This window comes from Ictidomys tridecemlineatus, chromosome 7 (assembly GCF_052094955.1).
Source record: "Ictidomys tridecemlineatus isolate mIctTri1 chromosome 7, mIctTri1.hap1, whole genome shotgun sequence".
NCBI classification, from domain to species: Eukaryota; Metazoa; Chordata; class Mammalia; order Rodentia; family Sciuridae; genus Ictidomys; species Ictidomys tridecemlineatus.
In genome coordinates, this window is record NC_135483.1 from 94,613,822 (window position 1) to 94,626,985 (window position 13,164).

General features: G+C 31.0%; 1 protein-coding gene across 4 annotated transcripts in view; it reads left to right on the forward strand.

The window, feature by feature from the left end:
- Positions 1-13,164, forward strand: part of Dpp10 (dipeptidyl peptidase like 10) — a 1,268,842-nt gene that overhangs the window by 1,192,235 nt on the left and 63,443 nt on the right. For all 4 annotated transcript variants that reach the window (XM_040294095.2, XM_078017228.1, XM_005315927.4 and 1 more), the window contains exons 12-13: positions 3,344-3,382; positions 8,025-8,132. In XM_040294095.2, the coding sequence (XP_040150029.1) occupies positions 3,344-3,382; positions 8,025-8,132 (147 nt within the window). The remainder of the gene's footprint in view (positions 1-3,343; positions 3,383-8,024; positions 8,133-13,164) is intronic.

Below are 13,164 nucleotides of genomic sequence, written 5' to 3' on the forward strand. Positions count from 1 at the left end.
ACACTGTAACATTTAATGGAGTGAAAAAACATGTTATTGGAACAATTGGCATCCAAATAGGAAAACATGATATTTCTCCTCTGTTTTATATCACAGTTCTAATCTTCCTGAGATAAATCACGAAGTTACAATTTGCAGTCTTCTAAAGGAAAATACAGAATATGACTTCACTGTGTTGAACAGACAAAATATCAATAATCCTAAAAACAGTAACACATGGGACCTCATCAGTATTAGAAATTTCTAAATTAATTTCCATTAAGGAAACTGATAAACTGTAGACTGAGGGAAAATATTTTGCAAAATGTGTATCTGACCAATAAAAATGAAAATCCAAATAATATGTCAAAGCATGTGAACAGAAATTACAAGGAAGATGATAAATAAAGTTTTTCAACAACAGGATAGGATAACACTACACACCAACAACATTAGTAAATTGAAACAACCATGAGAAGGTTAGCAACATTATCTGTTGATGAATTTTAATTCTTTATAGGTGGGAGTGTAAACTGATATGCTTACTTTAAAAAAAATGACTTTCAGTTTCAAATGAAGTTAAACATATGCAAATATCATTGTTTACATATAAATACACATGTACATATATGTATGTATACATATAAAGGAATGAAAATTACTTGGTAATTCCACTTAGTACCCAAGGAATAAAACAAATGTCTATCAAAAGATTTGTAAAGGTCTAAATGAACTTCATTAAAACTTTACTCACAATAGATAAAAACTGGTGACTCTGTGTATTAAGAGGGAATGGATTTTAAAAATCAAGACCTATCTATATGAGAGAATTCTTATAAATTTAAGAAGAAATAGCAAGGGAATGTTGATAGACCCAACAATGAATGAATCTCCAAAGCATGTGATATGAGGAAAACCTCACCCCAGCAAGCACATAATGTGTGTGTGATGCACGATCTTAATTTTCTGGGTTACTGCAACAAACAAAACTTATCTATGGAGAGAAAGATCAGGAGAGTGATTGCCATTTTGGAACCTCTGGGAAGGAGCATGAAGGAAGTTTAGAGGAAACATAAAAACTTTTATCTATGAGATATAAATCAAGTCACTCAAACTCATCACATTATGAACTTCAGATTTGTGTATTTCATTATATGTAAACATTTATAAAACATACTTTTTAATAGTCTATAAAAGAGTGAAATATAAAAACATTTAGAATGGGATGATGAGCATAGATGTAGATATGAAGTAGGAGAATCAACCATTTACTTTTTGGGTTTGACTAACACTTGTCACATTAGGCTTGTTAGATAATTTATCTCAGTCATCCTCATTTGTCCTATTATATTATTGACTGAGTAGACTTTCTCCATATATTTAATACACTGTCCTATATGGTTTCTTATTCAACAGATCATTAAGTAATTTAAAAATTGGCCTACATATATTCCATTTAATCAGAGAAAGACTGTTAACTTCTTTATGTAAGGATGATCTGAATTCTTTTAGTTGAGTATAGATAACAGCAACCATTGAAAAAGAAAAAATAGTGCAATGAATCTGACACAACTTTCATATATATATATATATATATATATATATATATATATATATATATATATATGAATATACCACAGTGAATCTCATCATTGTGTAAATCCACAGGACATTAATTTAAAAAAAACATAACTATGAGTTAATGGCAGAAAGATCAAGAGGACCAGGGGGTAGGGAGAGGAAAGGAGAAGAAGAGGTTTTGAGGTATGAATTAGAGCAAGATATTTTCCATAAATGGATTCTATTTTCACACATGACTAAAAAGAACCAATAAAAAAAGATTGGGCACAGAGTATCAGGATTGGAAGGGTACTTAAAGATTATATGTCTTCCAAATTTGGAAGAAACAGAATTTCAAATGGGTGAAGTCTAAGAATTTTTTTTTTTTGGTGAAATTTGTGATGGAATATTTTAGACTGTCTGAATGGTATTTGCCAATGACTTTATGTAGGGGTCATTGGAAAATACCATTTTTGTTTGTTTCTTGTATTTTTAAATTTTTTAAAAATTTTAATTTGTTATATATGACAACAGAATGCATTACAATTCATATAAACATATAAAAAGAATAAATTAAAAAGAATAAATTAAAATATTATAAGAAAATAGAGGAGTTCTATCATATCATTCATTTAATATCTTCTTGATATTCTATTTTATTTCTATGTCTTGTTCAGAGTTAAAAAGGTTTTATTTCCAGTTAATTTAAATAGCAAAACAAAAAAAAATAGTAGTACATGAAATTTTGGACTCTTTCTGGTTCTAAGAAAACTTAGTGGTAGTAGTGAGCAGCCATGTCACTATTTTATGTATGTGTTCTCTATGTCTGAATTATAGCAGACCTAGAATGGCTATTGCTGAATTACAAATAGGAAATAGAAGAATAATTTATGCAGATGTTTTGATGATATCTGCATGTGGTGAAGATGCACATGCAGATATCATGCCTCAAAAAATAAAGTGATCAGTTATAAAGCAATAATAATATGAATTTAGAAAAGAAAAATGATATAAAAATTATCAATAAATTACTATGAAAAATTTGAAATAAGGAAAACCTCTAATATTTTATAGTTTTGATAATTTGAACACTTTTATTATAGAATCATTTCTTTCAAAAAAACCCACAAGATATTTCATGTCAGTACACAGAAACATTACTAAAACATTTTACCTACACATATTTAAGATGTGGTACATATATGTACATTTCATTGAGATGAAATTAGTCAAATTTTTCTTCTTGCAATATGATTTGGGTTCAGACGATTTGCAAAAATGTTTTAAAGAAATCTACAATTTTGGAATTTCAAAGGTTTGATGGTTTTCTTAAGACTGAAGTACTACTAATATGAAAAAAATTGCAATGATTAAGAGTAAATTGAATATTGGAACAAGGTCCATTTTTTATTTTATTCCTGGCTATTTGCCTAGTTTCATGGAGGACTTAATAATTTTGTTTCCTGATGATGCCTAGAGGTGAAAAGAGACAGACTCTGCTGGTTCAAAACAGTTTGAATGAGGTAATCAAACATAGCTGGGAAATGATCTTCTGTCTCTGGTGATATACTTCTGGGCATGCTAAATAATCTTACCAAAAAAAAACTTTATAATTAAATTATCGTTTAATCCCAATTTACTACTTTTCATTCATTTTAAATCAGTAATAACAATGTTATCTCTCTTAATGTGTCACTACTTGAATGGAGGATGAAGTAGTCTGAAGATAACAGTATAAAAAGGGTGAATTGTATATGCTTGTTTTGGCCTTAGATACTTCATGCAATCGATTGTTTTGTTTCAGAAATATGAGATGACATCAGACACCTGGCTCTCCAAACAGGTATAGTATAGGTGTTCTTACTCTAGAAAGTTATTTCAGTAATATTACTTTAAGGCTTTGATAGTTTAGACAAAATCATCCCTTCCCATTAAGGTATTTACGATTTGGGCTTTCTATGACATCATTTGCAAAATAAAGGTTACTTCTGTTTTATATGGAATATAGATTACAGAATAACTGTTAGGACCCAATTTCAGGATCACTCATGTAAGTAAACATTTGTGTAGATGAAGGAAAAAATGTTGCAATCCATCAAAACTGGAAACTATCTGCATTATTCAAATTGCCCAGAAAATTATCCAAACCTCCACATAAATTGGTCATCTGGATATTATTCAGATGAACACTTTTTTTTTCTTTAGATGTATTCTAGCTCACTGTGCTATTGTGTGACATAAATGAGCCTAGAATTGAGATGAGTACAATAGTGTGAAAACCACATTTCTCCACACCTAGTCTCATACTGGACAATTCAGAAGGAAGCACAAATGGATACTGTCGGATCCATTTCACTGCTGACTCCATCATTGCTTTTTAAAAGAGAAATGTTATGCTTTATGTAGTTGGGATGGTTTAGGTTTGGTTCTTCACAGTCATCCTTTATTTTATATTCTCTTCCTGGGTGTCATTCACATCTGTGGTTTCAATTACCTCCATATTTTGAAACCTACAAATTTACAGCCCCAGGCACTTCTGAGAGTTCTGACACATCCACATTCATCTTAGGATCTCCTCTTAAATCTGTAAAACATAACTACATATTCCCCAAATCCAAACTGAACACCTTTTTCTTCTATATAGATGTTATTTCTTTTCATCACAGGAATAAAAGCATCTTTATCCATCTAGTGATTAAAAAGATTAACTAGTTAATCATCAAGTTTCACACTTTCAATGATCTATCAAGTCAATTGACTTTTATCCAGTTCATAAACATTTCCCAGGTTCAAATGACAAGCACCACAATCCTTTCTTATTAGCAAAACCTCAACCCTTCAGGCACCTGCCAATCTGTTCACACTATGGTTTGGCTGAGCAACAGTTTTTGAAGTATGCATTTGATTGATATAACCAACATATTCCCATTATCCTCATATTCCCATTCCTACAACTCAAAAAACAACTTTTATCTTCTCTTTCTGTACTTCAGATAATGACCAACATCCTTTGATGGTCCACAATGGATTAAACTGGAAATTGTTTAATCCACCCTGTCTCATATCATTTTTATAACCATTTTCTATCCAAGATACATTAGCCCTCATAAACCAAGGCTCTTTTGCATATGCCATTCCTTGTAAACAGAATTCTTTCAACTCCCTTTTCTTCTGTGAAGTCTATTTATTTTCAAACCTCAGCTTAATATATTTATTTACCTTCCCCAATCACCCTAGTCAAATTACATATCCGTGTATGTATTATCCTAAAGTGTAGATTTTATATAACATATACATTATTTTTGTGATTTTTGTATTAAGATTCAGGGGCATGAAGGATGTTTATTTTTTTGCTCTTCTTTGTAATCCCAATGTCAAACATGGGTTCTAGTATATAAGAAGTACTCCACAAATAATTGTTGAATGGATTAAAAAACATAAAAGGATTGTTATTAAGTTAAACCCATACTTGCTTGGAGTATAGATTTATGAAAATATATATATATATATATGTACATATATATGTATTTTTTAAAATTTATATTCTGCATATATCTGTCTACATGTACAAATATCAGTTAATTCAAACAGTTTTACCCTAGTCAATGTGCAAGATAAATTTGGATGAAACCTTGATTTTGCAGACAAGAATGGACTCTCAATTAAATTCAATATAGAAAATATAAACAATGAAAAATTGAACTTAATGGAAATTCATGTATTCTGAGTGGCCTTGCTTTATGTGAATCTATTCTGTCATTTTTAATGTCATTGACATTCAAAGTAGTTTAGCAGACATCAACATATTTAAACTCAAAATTCCAAGTTTGTGAATGATTAATAGAAACTTTTTTTAAAGAAAAGCATCCAGCTGTTAATTATTCAGAACAAAATACAGTTTGCAGTTTATCCCAGCTTATTTTTTTTCCTTCAGAAGTCCCAAGGGATTTTTTGTTGAGTGATTAGAATCACATGAGATTGAAGGGATGAGCATGGTTAGAAGTAATGAGAGGAAGCAAATTTCTAAGATGACCAGAAATTTAATAGAGTTGTATGCTCACTTTCTAGATAGTAGGAAGGGCAGAGACAAATAGACATGGTTGGCCTGGTCTTTAAGGGACTTTCAGTTAAGATGACTGGTATGTAATATGTTGGGTCAAGTTAACAAGTTCAATGACCTAAGTTCAGTGCCACGAGTATCAGAAACACTGACTTCCTTAGGGTCATAAAAGTCAACAAAAAGATTGGCTCCACCTGTACACAGTTAGATGTTTCCAGTCAGATACTGGCTGGTGGTAAAAATTTTGAAGACTAGCAAACATTTCAGGTAGAACCCTTCATCTGTTCTTTTTCTGAACCAGTTTGAAGGCACCAAAATGGAAGAGGAGGGATGTTAGTGAGAAAATGCTGAGTATCTCCCACCAAACAATGCCTATTTATCTGTTGAATGAAGCTCAGCTTATGAGAGAATGTTGAGTAAGTTTAACATACTGTAGGAAGTGTGGTAGATGGAGTGATGTTTGTGTGAAACAAACATTTTTTTTGCTGTTGTGTACATGCATTCATCTATTCAACAATTATGAGTTGGGCACCTACTGTGTCCAGTCCAATAGAGTTAAGCAAATCAAATTTAATTATAAATTGACTAGGAGAGTAAGCCAACAAATTAATAGATCAACAAAATAGTTTACAGTGTTCAATAAAGACATGAAGGAGGTAAATACAGGATACATTTTAGAATATCTAATGAGAGATTCCTTAACTTATAGAGGTTCTATAATTAGGGAAATTTAAAAATGGTGTATGTCTCATGAAATTAATTTTTTTTTAAAAAAGTAAAGTATAAAGTACCCCAAGAACAAAACAGAAAGTTTGTTCCACGTGGAAAATTGCTCTAAAGATAGAGTGATAGGAGATGGAACAAATAGAATTAATGACTCTATCATGGTTGAAAAATGGGGTTTACTCAGTCAAATATTTTGTCTGTATCTATCATATGCCAGTAATGCTATTTTCCTGGCATTGAATTGTATAGTATTTTAGAGTTTTCAATTTATTGGTTTTCTAAGTGTTCATGATGTAGACTAGGAAAATATAATCAAGCACAATTTACAAGTCACTGTCCCAAATGGTGGAGATGTAGCATTGAAGGTTCCTGCCTTGTGGGGTTCACATTATAGAACAAAATTAAATAAGTACATTCAAATCTACATGCTTGCACTCATAGCAGACACACACAATTATATATATATATATATATATATATATATATATATATATATAAATTTGTGTGTGTATGTATATATATACATACACACACATACATACATACACACACAAAATGCATGTTGAATGATGGTCTATTTAAAAAGTAGAAGGAAGGCAAAAGATGATAAAGGATGTCAAGTAGACTTGGATGACCTGGCTTATCTGGTTATGCTTTACATGAAATAATCAGTGGACTCCTCATTGATAAAGTGACATTGGAACAGAGACACGAAGAAGACAAGAGAGCGAGCTAGAAGAAGGTAATAAAAATCACGAAGACTGTGGGTCAGGAGCCTGGGGAGGGAACAGCAGGACAAGATGACATGATCAGAAAACATAGGGACAAGTCATCTAAAAGGGCTGGAAAGCTATTTTAAAAATCTACAGATTAAACGATATCAAAGCCCTTCTTTCATACCATGTATATAACCACTCTCATTAATTTGATAGGAAGGAATTCAGTGTTCTCTCAGATAAATACATTCCCTTAACATTCTCCTGGAAGAAAGATAAAGCAATCTTTCAATGTGACTTTCATCATTTCCTTTTCAAAAATAATTTCATTTATTTAGTATGTCTTTATAGTTTAATTAAATGCCATCAATTAGGAATTCATCACAGTTATGGCTGGGCATTTTGTTTGTGTGTTTGTGGAGAGATAATCAATGGAACAAGAAATTGGAATGAAATTATTTTCTATGACTTCCAGTTCTGTGGCCTCTTCGTATTCATATTTTAAGTAATTTTGTGCTCATTTTCAGTATTGAATTTTCAAGTAACTAGAATTGCTGCATGAAAGAGTTCTGAAAACTATATGAACTATGTTATGAGCTTTTATATTTTTAAAAAATTTTATAAACTGATGTAGATGTTCATGTCTTCCTTACCTATGAAGAATAAATTGCCAAACAATTTCACATGAAAGTTTTTGTGTGAATCAATTTAAAAGTGTCACGTCTGTCCACTGTGCATAAGCTTCCCCATCATTTGTACCACTCACATAAATACCGGCACTGTCACACGAAGTTCAATTTTAAAAAATGCTGAATGTCATACCCTTTGTTTTTTAAATACTTGGACCATTTTTTCCAAAGTAATTCTAAATCAGTAATTTTTACACCATGCTTGACTTAACAGTAGTTGGTAACATAAATTTCATGTGCCATTTTGGGATTCTTATATGCACATTCTTATATACATTCTTATCTGTATTTTAGAATGAGGAGCCCGTGTTTTCTAGAGATGGCAGTAAGTTCTTTATGACGGTTCCTGTAAAGCAGGGGGGCCGTGGAGAATTCCATCACATAGCTATGTTCCTCATCCAGGTAAGTGCTGGCTCCTTTCTGTAGCTCAACTTGATTGTTATTATGTCCCTGAAAGTCCAATTCTTGTGGAGTTTTGAGCCTCTGTGAAGCTCTCTCATACTCGACTCATAGACATTTTAAGAGAAGAACCCAGTCCATAGTCATAAATGTAAGCGGTAATAGTGCACAGAACAGTCTCAGAAGGCAATTAAATTTATTGAGTTGTACATGTGTGCTATGGACAGAGGACCTTGGAGTAGAGAATTTAATCAATGAAAACCATCCAACTTTCAAAGACCTGAGGACAACCTAGAGGAAGAATTTTATCCAACATATACTTATTACCATTTTGCACAAATAATATTTTCAAGGAGTTATAAAAATTTTAAATGCTCAACGCAATTTCAATGTCCACCAAAATTGAGTGGATGAATAAATTAAACCCACCCACACAGAAAAGCACAATGTAGATTTTAAAAAAAACTGTGTAGGATGAATTTTTATGTATTGTCAAAGACACAGGACCTGTATAATATACTTGTGGTCTTTTTGATAAAAGTAGGGAATTTTTTGCTTTCCTCTAAACTTTACAAGAATGTTAACAGTTAAAAATGTTTGGTTAATTATTTAAAAACTCAGTAAATTCACAAGTTGTTTTCAATATGTCAAGATTAATATCAGTTTAATTTAATTTCTAATAACAAACATTCTTGAGGAAATAAAGCATTCTTCAAAATAAACTAAATAATCATCACAGTGTCATAGGTAAAAGTTTTATAATGATAAATATTTGTGGTTATGTTGGAATCTTTATGACAGTTTTACAAACAAGCCAGAATCATTTCATAGAAACAAAGTACAAACTAAAGAGAAGGTGGCAGCCAGGTGAGGTGGTGTAAACCTATAATCCCAGCAGCTAAGGAGGCTGAGGCAGTAAGATGATGAATACAAAACCAGCCTCAGCAACTTATCAAAGTCCTAAGCAACTTAGCAAGACCCTGTCTCTAAATAAAATATAAAAATGGGTTGGAGATATGGTTCAGTGTTTAAGCACCCATGGGTTCAATCCCTAGTACCCATCCCCACCAAAAATTGAAAAAGAAAAATGTGCCAAAAACTTCCTAAGTATCTTGGCTACTTTGACATTTACAGAACTTTTGGCTCTTGTACACATTCTAAAGTAATTATTGCTACCTGTACATATTTAAATTAATCAGCCTAAAGCTTTGAAGCCTCAATATCTTGTGTCAATGGTTTAAAATTCAAAGCTTGTCTAAGGTCTCTTTTATTAAAATAATTGTCAAGGATTTTACATTAATTTTCATGAAGGCTGAAATAAATAATTAAGAACATACATGATGATGTAGATTTAACATACAGAGATGTAGATTTATATATATATATATATATATATATATATATATATATATATATATATAAAATTATTAAGTGGTAAAAACTAAATTTAAACTAATGTCATCCCTTCTATGTTCTAAATAAATGCATGCATTCAATGATGAGTAACGTTTTGTCAATCAAGGCAAACCATTAAACTATAACAGGCAGGTAGCATTTTAAATTAATATTTTCATTTTTAAAAAAAATGTGAACCAGAAATGTCACTAGCAATTAATTTACTTTTGCTAAGAGTAAACTTTTGTTATAACAAACACTAGTTAAATATCTTGGACAAAAACAAAATTCATGCTTTTCAAGTCAAATAAATAATTGTGGCATTTTGTTGAATTTTAATATCCAGTAATTTATATTTAACAAGCTGTGTAAATATCTAAGTAGCAAAGATCATGTACAAATCATGGATACTGAAAAGACATAGCAGAGGATAGGATGAATGCACACTATGTCTTTATATGCTCAATTCCAAAAAGTAGAAAATCTGTTCAACATATCAGCAGGAAAAAATGGAGTCAAGTATATTAGTGGACAAATGATGAGGGCAGCCTATGGAGACTGTGGAGAGTTTACACAACTAAGCAAAAATTGCTTGTTAAGTTGTAAAAAAAGAAAGAAAATCCTTCTGTGCCCAATGGAAGCAGCCTGACATGCAATCTAATTGGTTATTTCTAAAATTTTCAGAAGAGCTTCATGGAGCAGATGTGTTTGTTTTGTGTCTTTTCTATTATGGAGATTCTAGCAAAGCCTCCAGTAAAGGAAAAACATCTTGCTCCATTCTGGTTGCTCTTCAAGCCTATTTATGGGTTGCCACACTGAGAAATTACCATGACTACATGATCACTTACGGATATTCTGACAATTGATTAAAATTAAACTGTTTTTTAATGAATCAGATTTTGTGCTTATGTAAATACAATTTTACCTGAGTTTACACACATACATGCATCATATTATTTTAGGAAAAAGTTCAAAACTACTTGCTTCAGCTAATCGCAGTAGCACATGCCTACAATCCCAGCGACTGTGGAGACAGGCAGGAGGACTAAAGCCAGCCTCAGCAACAGGAAGGCATTAAGCAACTCAGTGAGACCCTGTCTCTAAATAAAATACAAAATAAGGCTGGGGTTGTGCCTCAGTGTTCAAGTGCCCCTGAGTTCAATCCCCAGTATACCACCCCCCCCCAACACAAACACACACAAAAAAACACTTACTTGCTTCAATTTAATAATATCTAATATAAAAAAATGTTTTGTGAGTTTTGTTAGCCTGCCTTGTTACTTTATATACACTATAAAAATTTGAAAAATTCAAAGCTGAATAAACTAAATACAATATATAAAATTGCCCACAATCTCATCATCTCACATTCTGATATCTTTAATAAATTTCTGCATATATTTCCAATTTCTTTTTATACTAAAATATGTAGTTTTCCTTTAAAGACTGCAAGCAAATCATAATTTAGGTTTGCAATATTTAAAGAATAACTTTTCTCACATCATTTAATTGTGTTTCTAATATTTAATATTTTATTAAATGTGATTTTAATTTCTGTTCAATATTCCCTCAAGTAGATGTATTATTATTCTGTATTTAAATGATCCAATTTTCTTCATTATTAAAGTGATTTCTACTTTTGATATTAGAAGTAATTCAGGAACAAGCACTCTTATGCATAAATACTTTTTTTCCATTCACAGTAATTCCCATGAAAATGACATTGTAGTTGTTAAAAGGCATTTAGGTAAAGCCTATGCATGTGTAATATATTTGTTTAAGTATTGATATGTAGTGGAAATTTGATCTTGCAAAACAGCACAAAATTTGCTGTCTAACTAGTAACACATACCAATGTTGATGACCTTGTACTTGTCTTCCTGCTCTTTCTGTTCTGTTGTACCTTCAACATGGGCATGCCAGAAAGTGAGAAGTGATGGGACCAGGAGGCTTTGCCCCCTCAGTCAGAAAGACCACCCCTGCACATCTTTGTGCTCGGCTGAGAGCATCCCACTTCACTCACAACCTGTGTATTTAAATGAAATTAGTACATTTTTGCAAACATTTTGCTGTCTTTTATAATCAGTGACTAGATAAAAACCATTGAAGGGCAACAAACTGAGTTATTGCTTTCAACCTTTTTTTATTATAATGAGAGTTATCATTACAAATACAATAGTGTTTTTTCCTTTATTTACAGAAGCTAGTCCTTGTTAAAATAATTGCAAAAAAATAAAAAAAGATTGGATTGATGTATTTTCCTCTGGTCTTCTCCCTTTAAGCATGGTTGTAATTTTATATAAATTATACATTATATCCTGAAATTTTAAACTTAGATTTTCAATGCAAACTTTTCCCATAATGCTACTTAAAAACAAAAAACAAAAACCTTTAGATTATTAGCATTTAGTTGATTGGATGCAGATAGATAATCATAATTGTCAAGTGTTTAATTGAATGGCAATTTATTGTAACTATAGATGGCACAGTACATAGTTTATTGAAGTTATTAATTATTACTTTAATATTGATAAATTATCAGAACTGGAATTCTTTAATTAAATGTAAAATATTTCTATTCCCTTCTACATGTATTTCCCGATTACTTTTATTATGAATATGTAAAGGCATACATTGTGAGCATTTTCTTATTTTCACATATTCAATTAAAAGCAATATATTAAAAATATGACTTTTCTAAATTTCTGTAGTGCTAAAATAACTTCTTCTGAACAATCAAGTCTATGCTACTAAATGTGAAATTGTTCTTCTCCACCATTATTGACTATGTGCATATTAATATCCACTTATATACTTTCTTTAATGTACCTCCTGAAGTTATCACTGAGATTAATTTTTTTTCTTTTTCTTTTTTTTAAACACTTCAGATATTTTCCCCTTCCTTCCCAAATAATATTTATTAAGTAGACCTCTAAGTTACAGACTCCTATTTCAGGAACTATAATATCACACCTCCTGCAATTCAATTCAGGCTTCAATGAAAAGCTTTTATCAAAGGAATGGGACCTTTTCTTTTCTTTTTTTTAATCAAATATGGGGTAAGCACAGTTCCCATTATATTAAGTGGTTCAGATTTGTGGACACAAGCAACTTTAATGTCATCTTTTAAAATTATGTTAAATGAAAAATCACATGTTGGTGAATCCATTTAGTTTGTCTATTTAACAACATGAGGTTTTACCCATGAGAGCTGATGATTTCACTTGGAACACATCTATGTGCCATTATTCATTACAAATACTGTAGAAAAATAACATGCCCCCAATTCACAATTCTATCACCTAATCAAAAATTTTTTCATTAAATTTCACTGGAGTATCTGATTAGGACATTGTCTGAAAACAATTAGCTCATTTAATGTGATGAATAGACAGTAAATTAAAGCATTCTATTTTTAAGCACTACAACATTTTCCTTATTTAGAAGATATAAAAGTGAAACAGAATTCAGATAATTGAATGAACAGGCAAAAAGCAAAGGTACCATTAAATTTTTACTGACATCAACATGTCTTTATTTCACAAATATAAATATAAAATTGATATTTAACTTCTTGGACTAAGATAAAATTTCTAACCAAGTCGGAGAGGTATCTGAGGCCTAATTCCAAATAAAACCA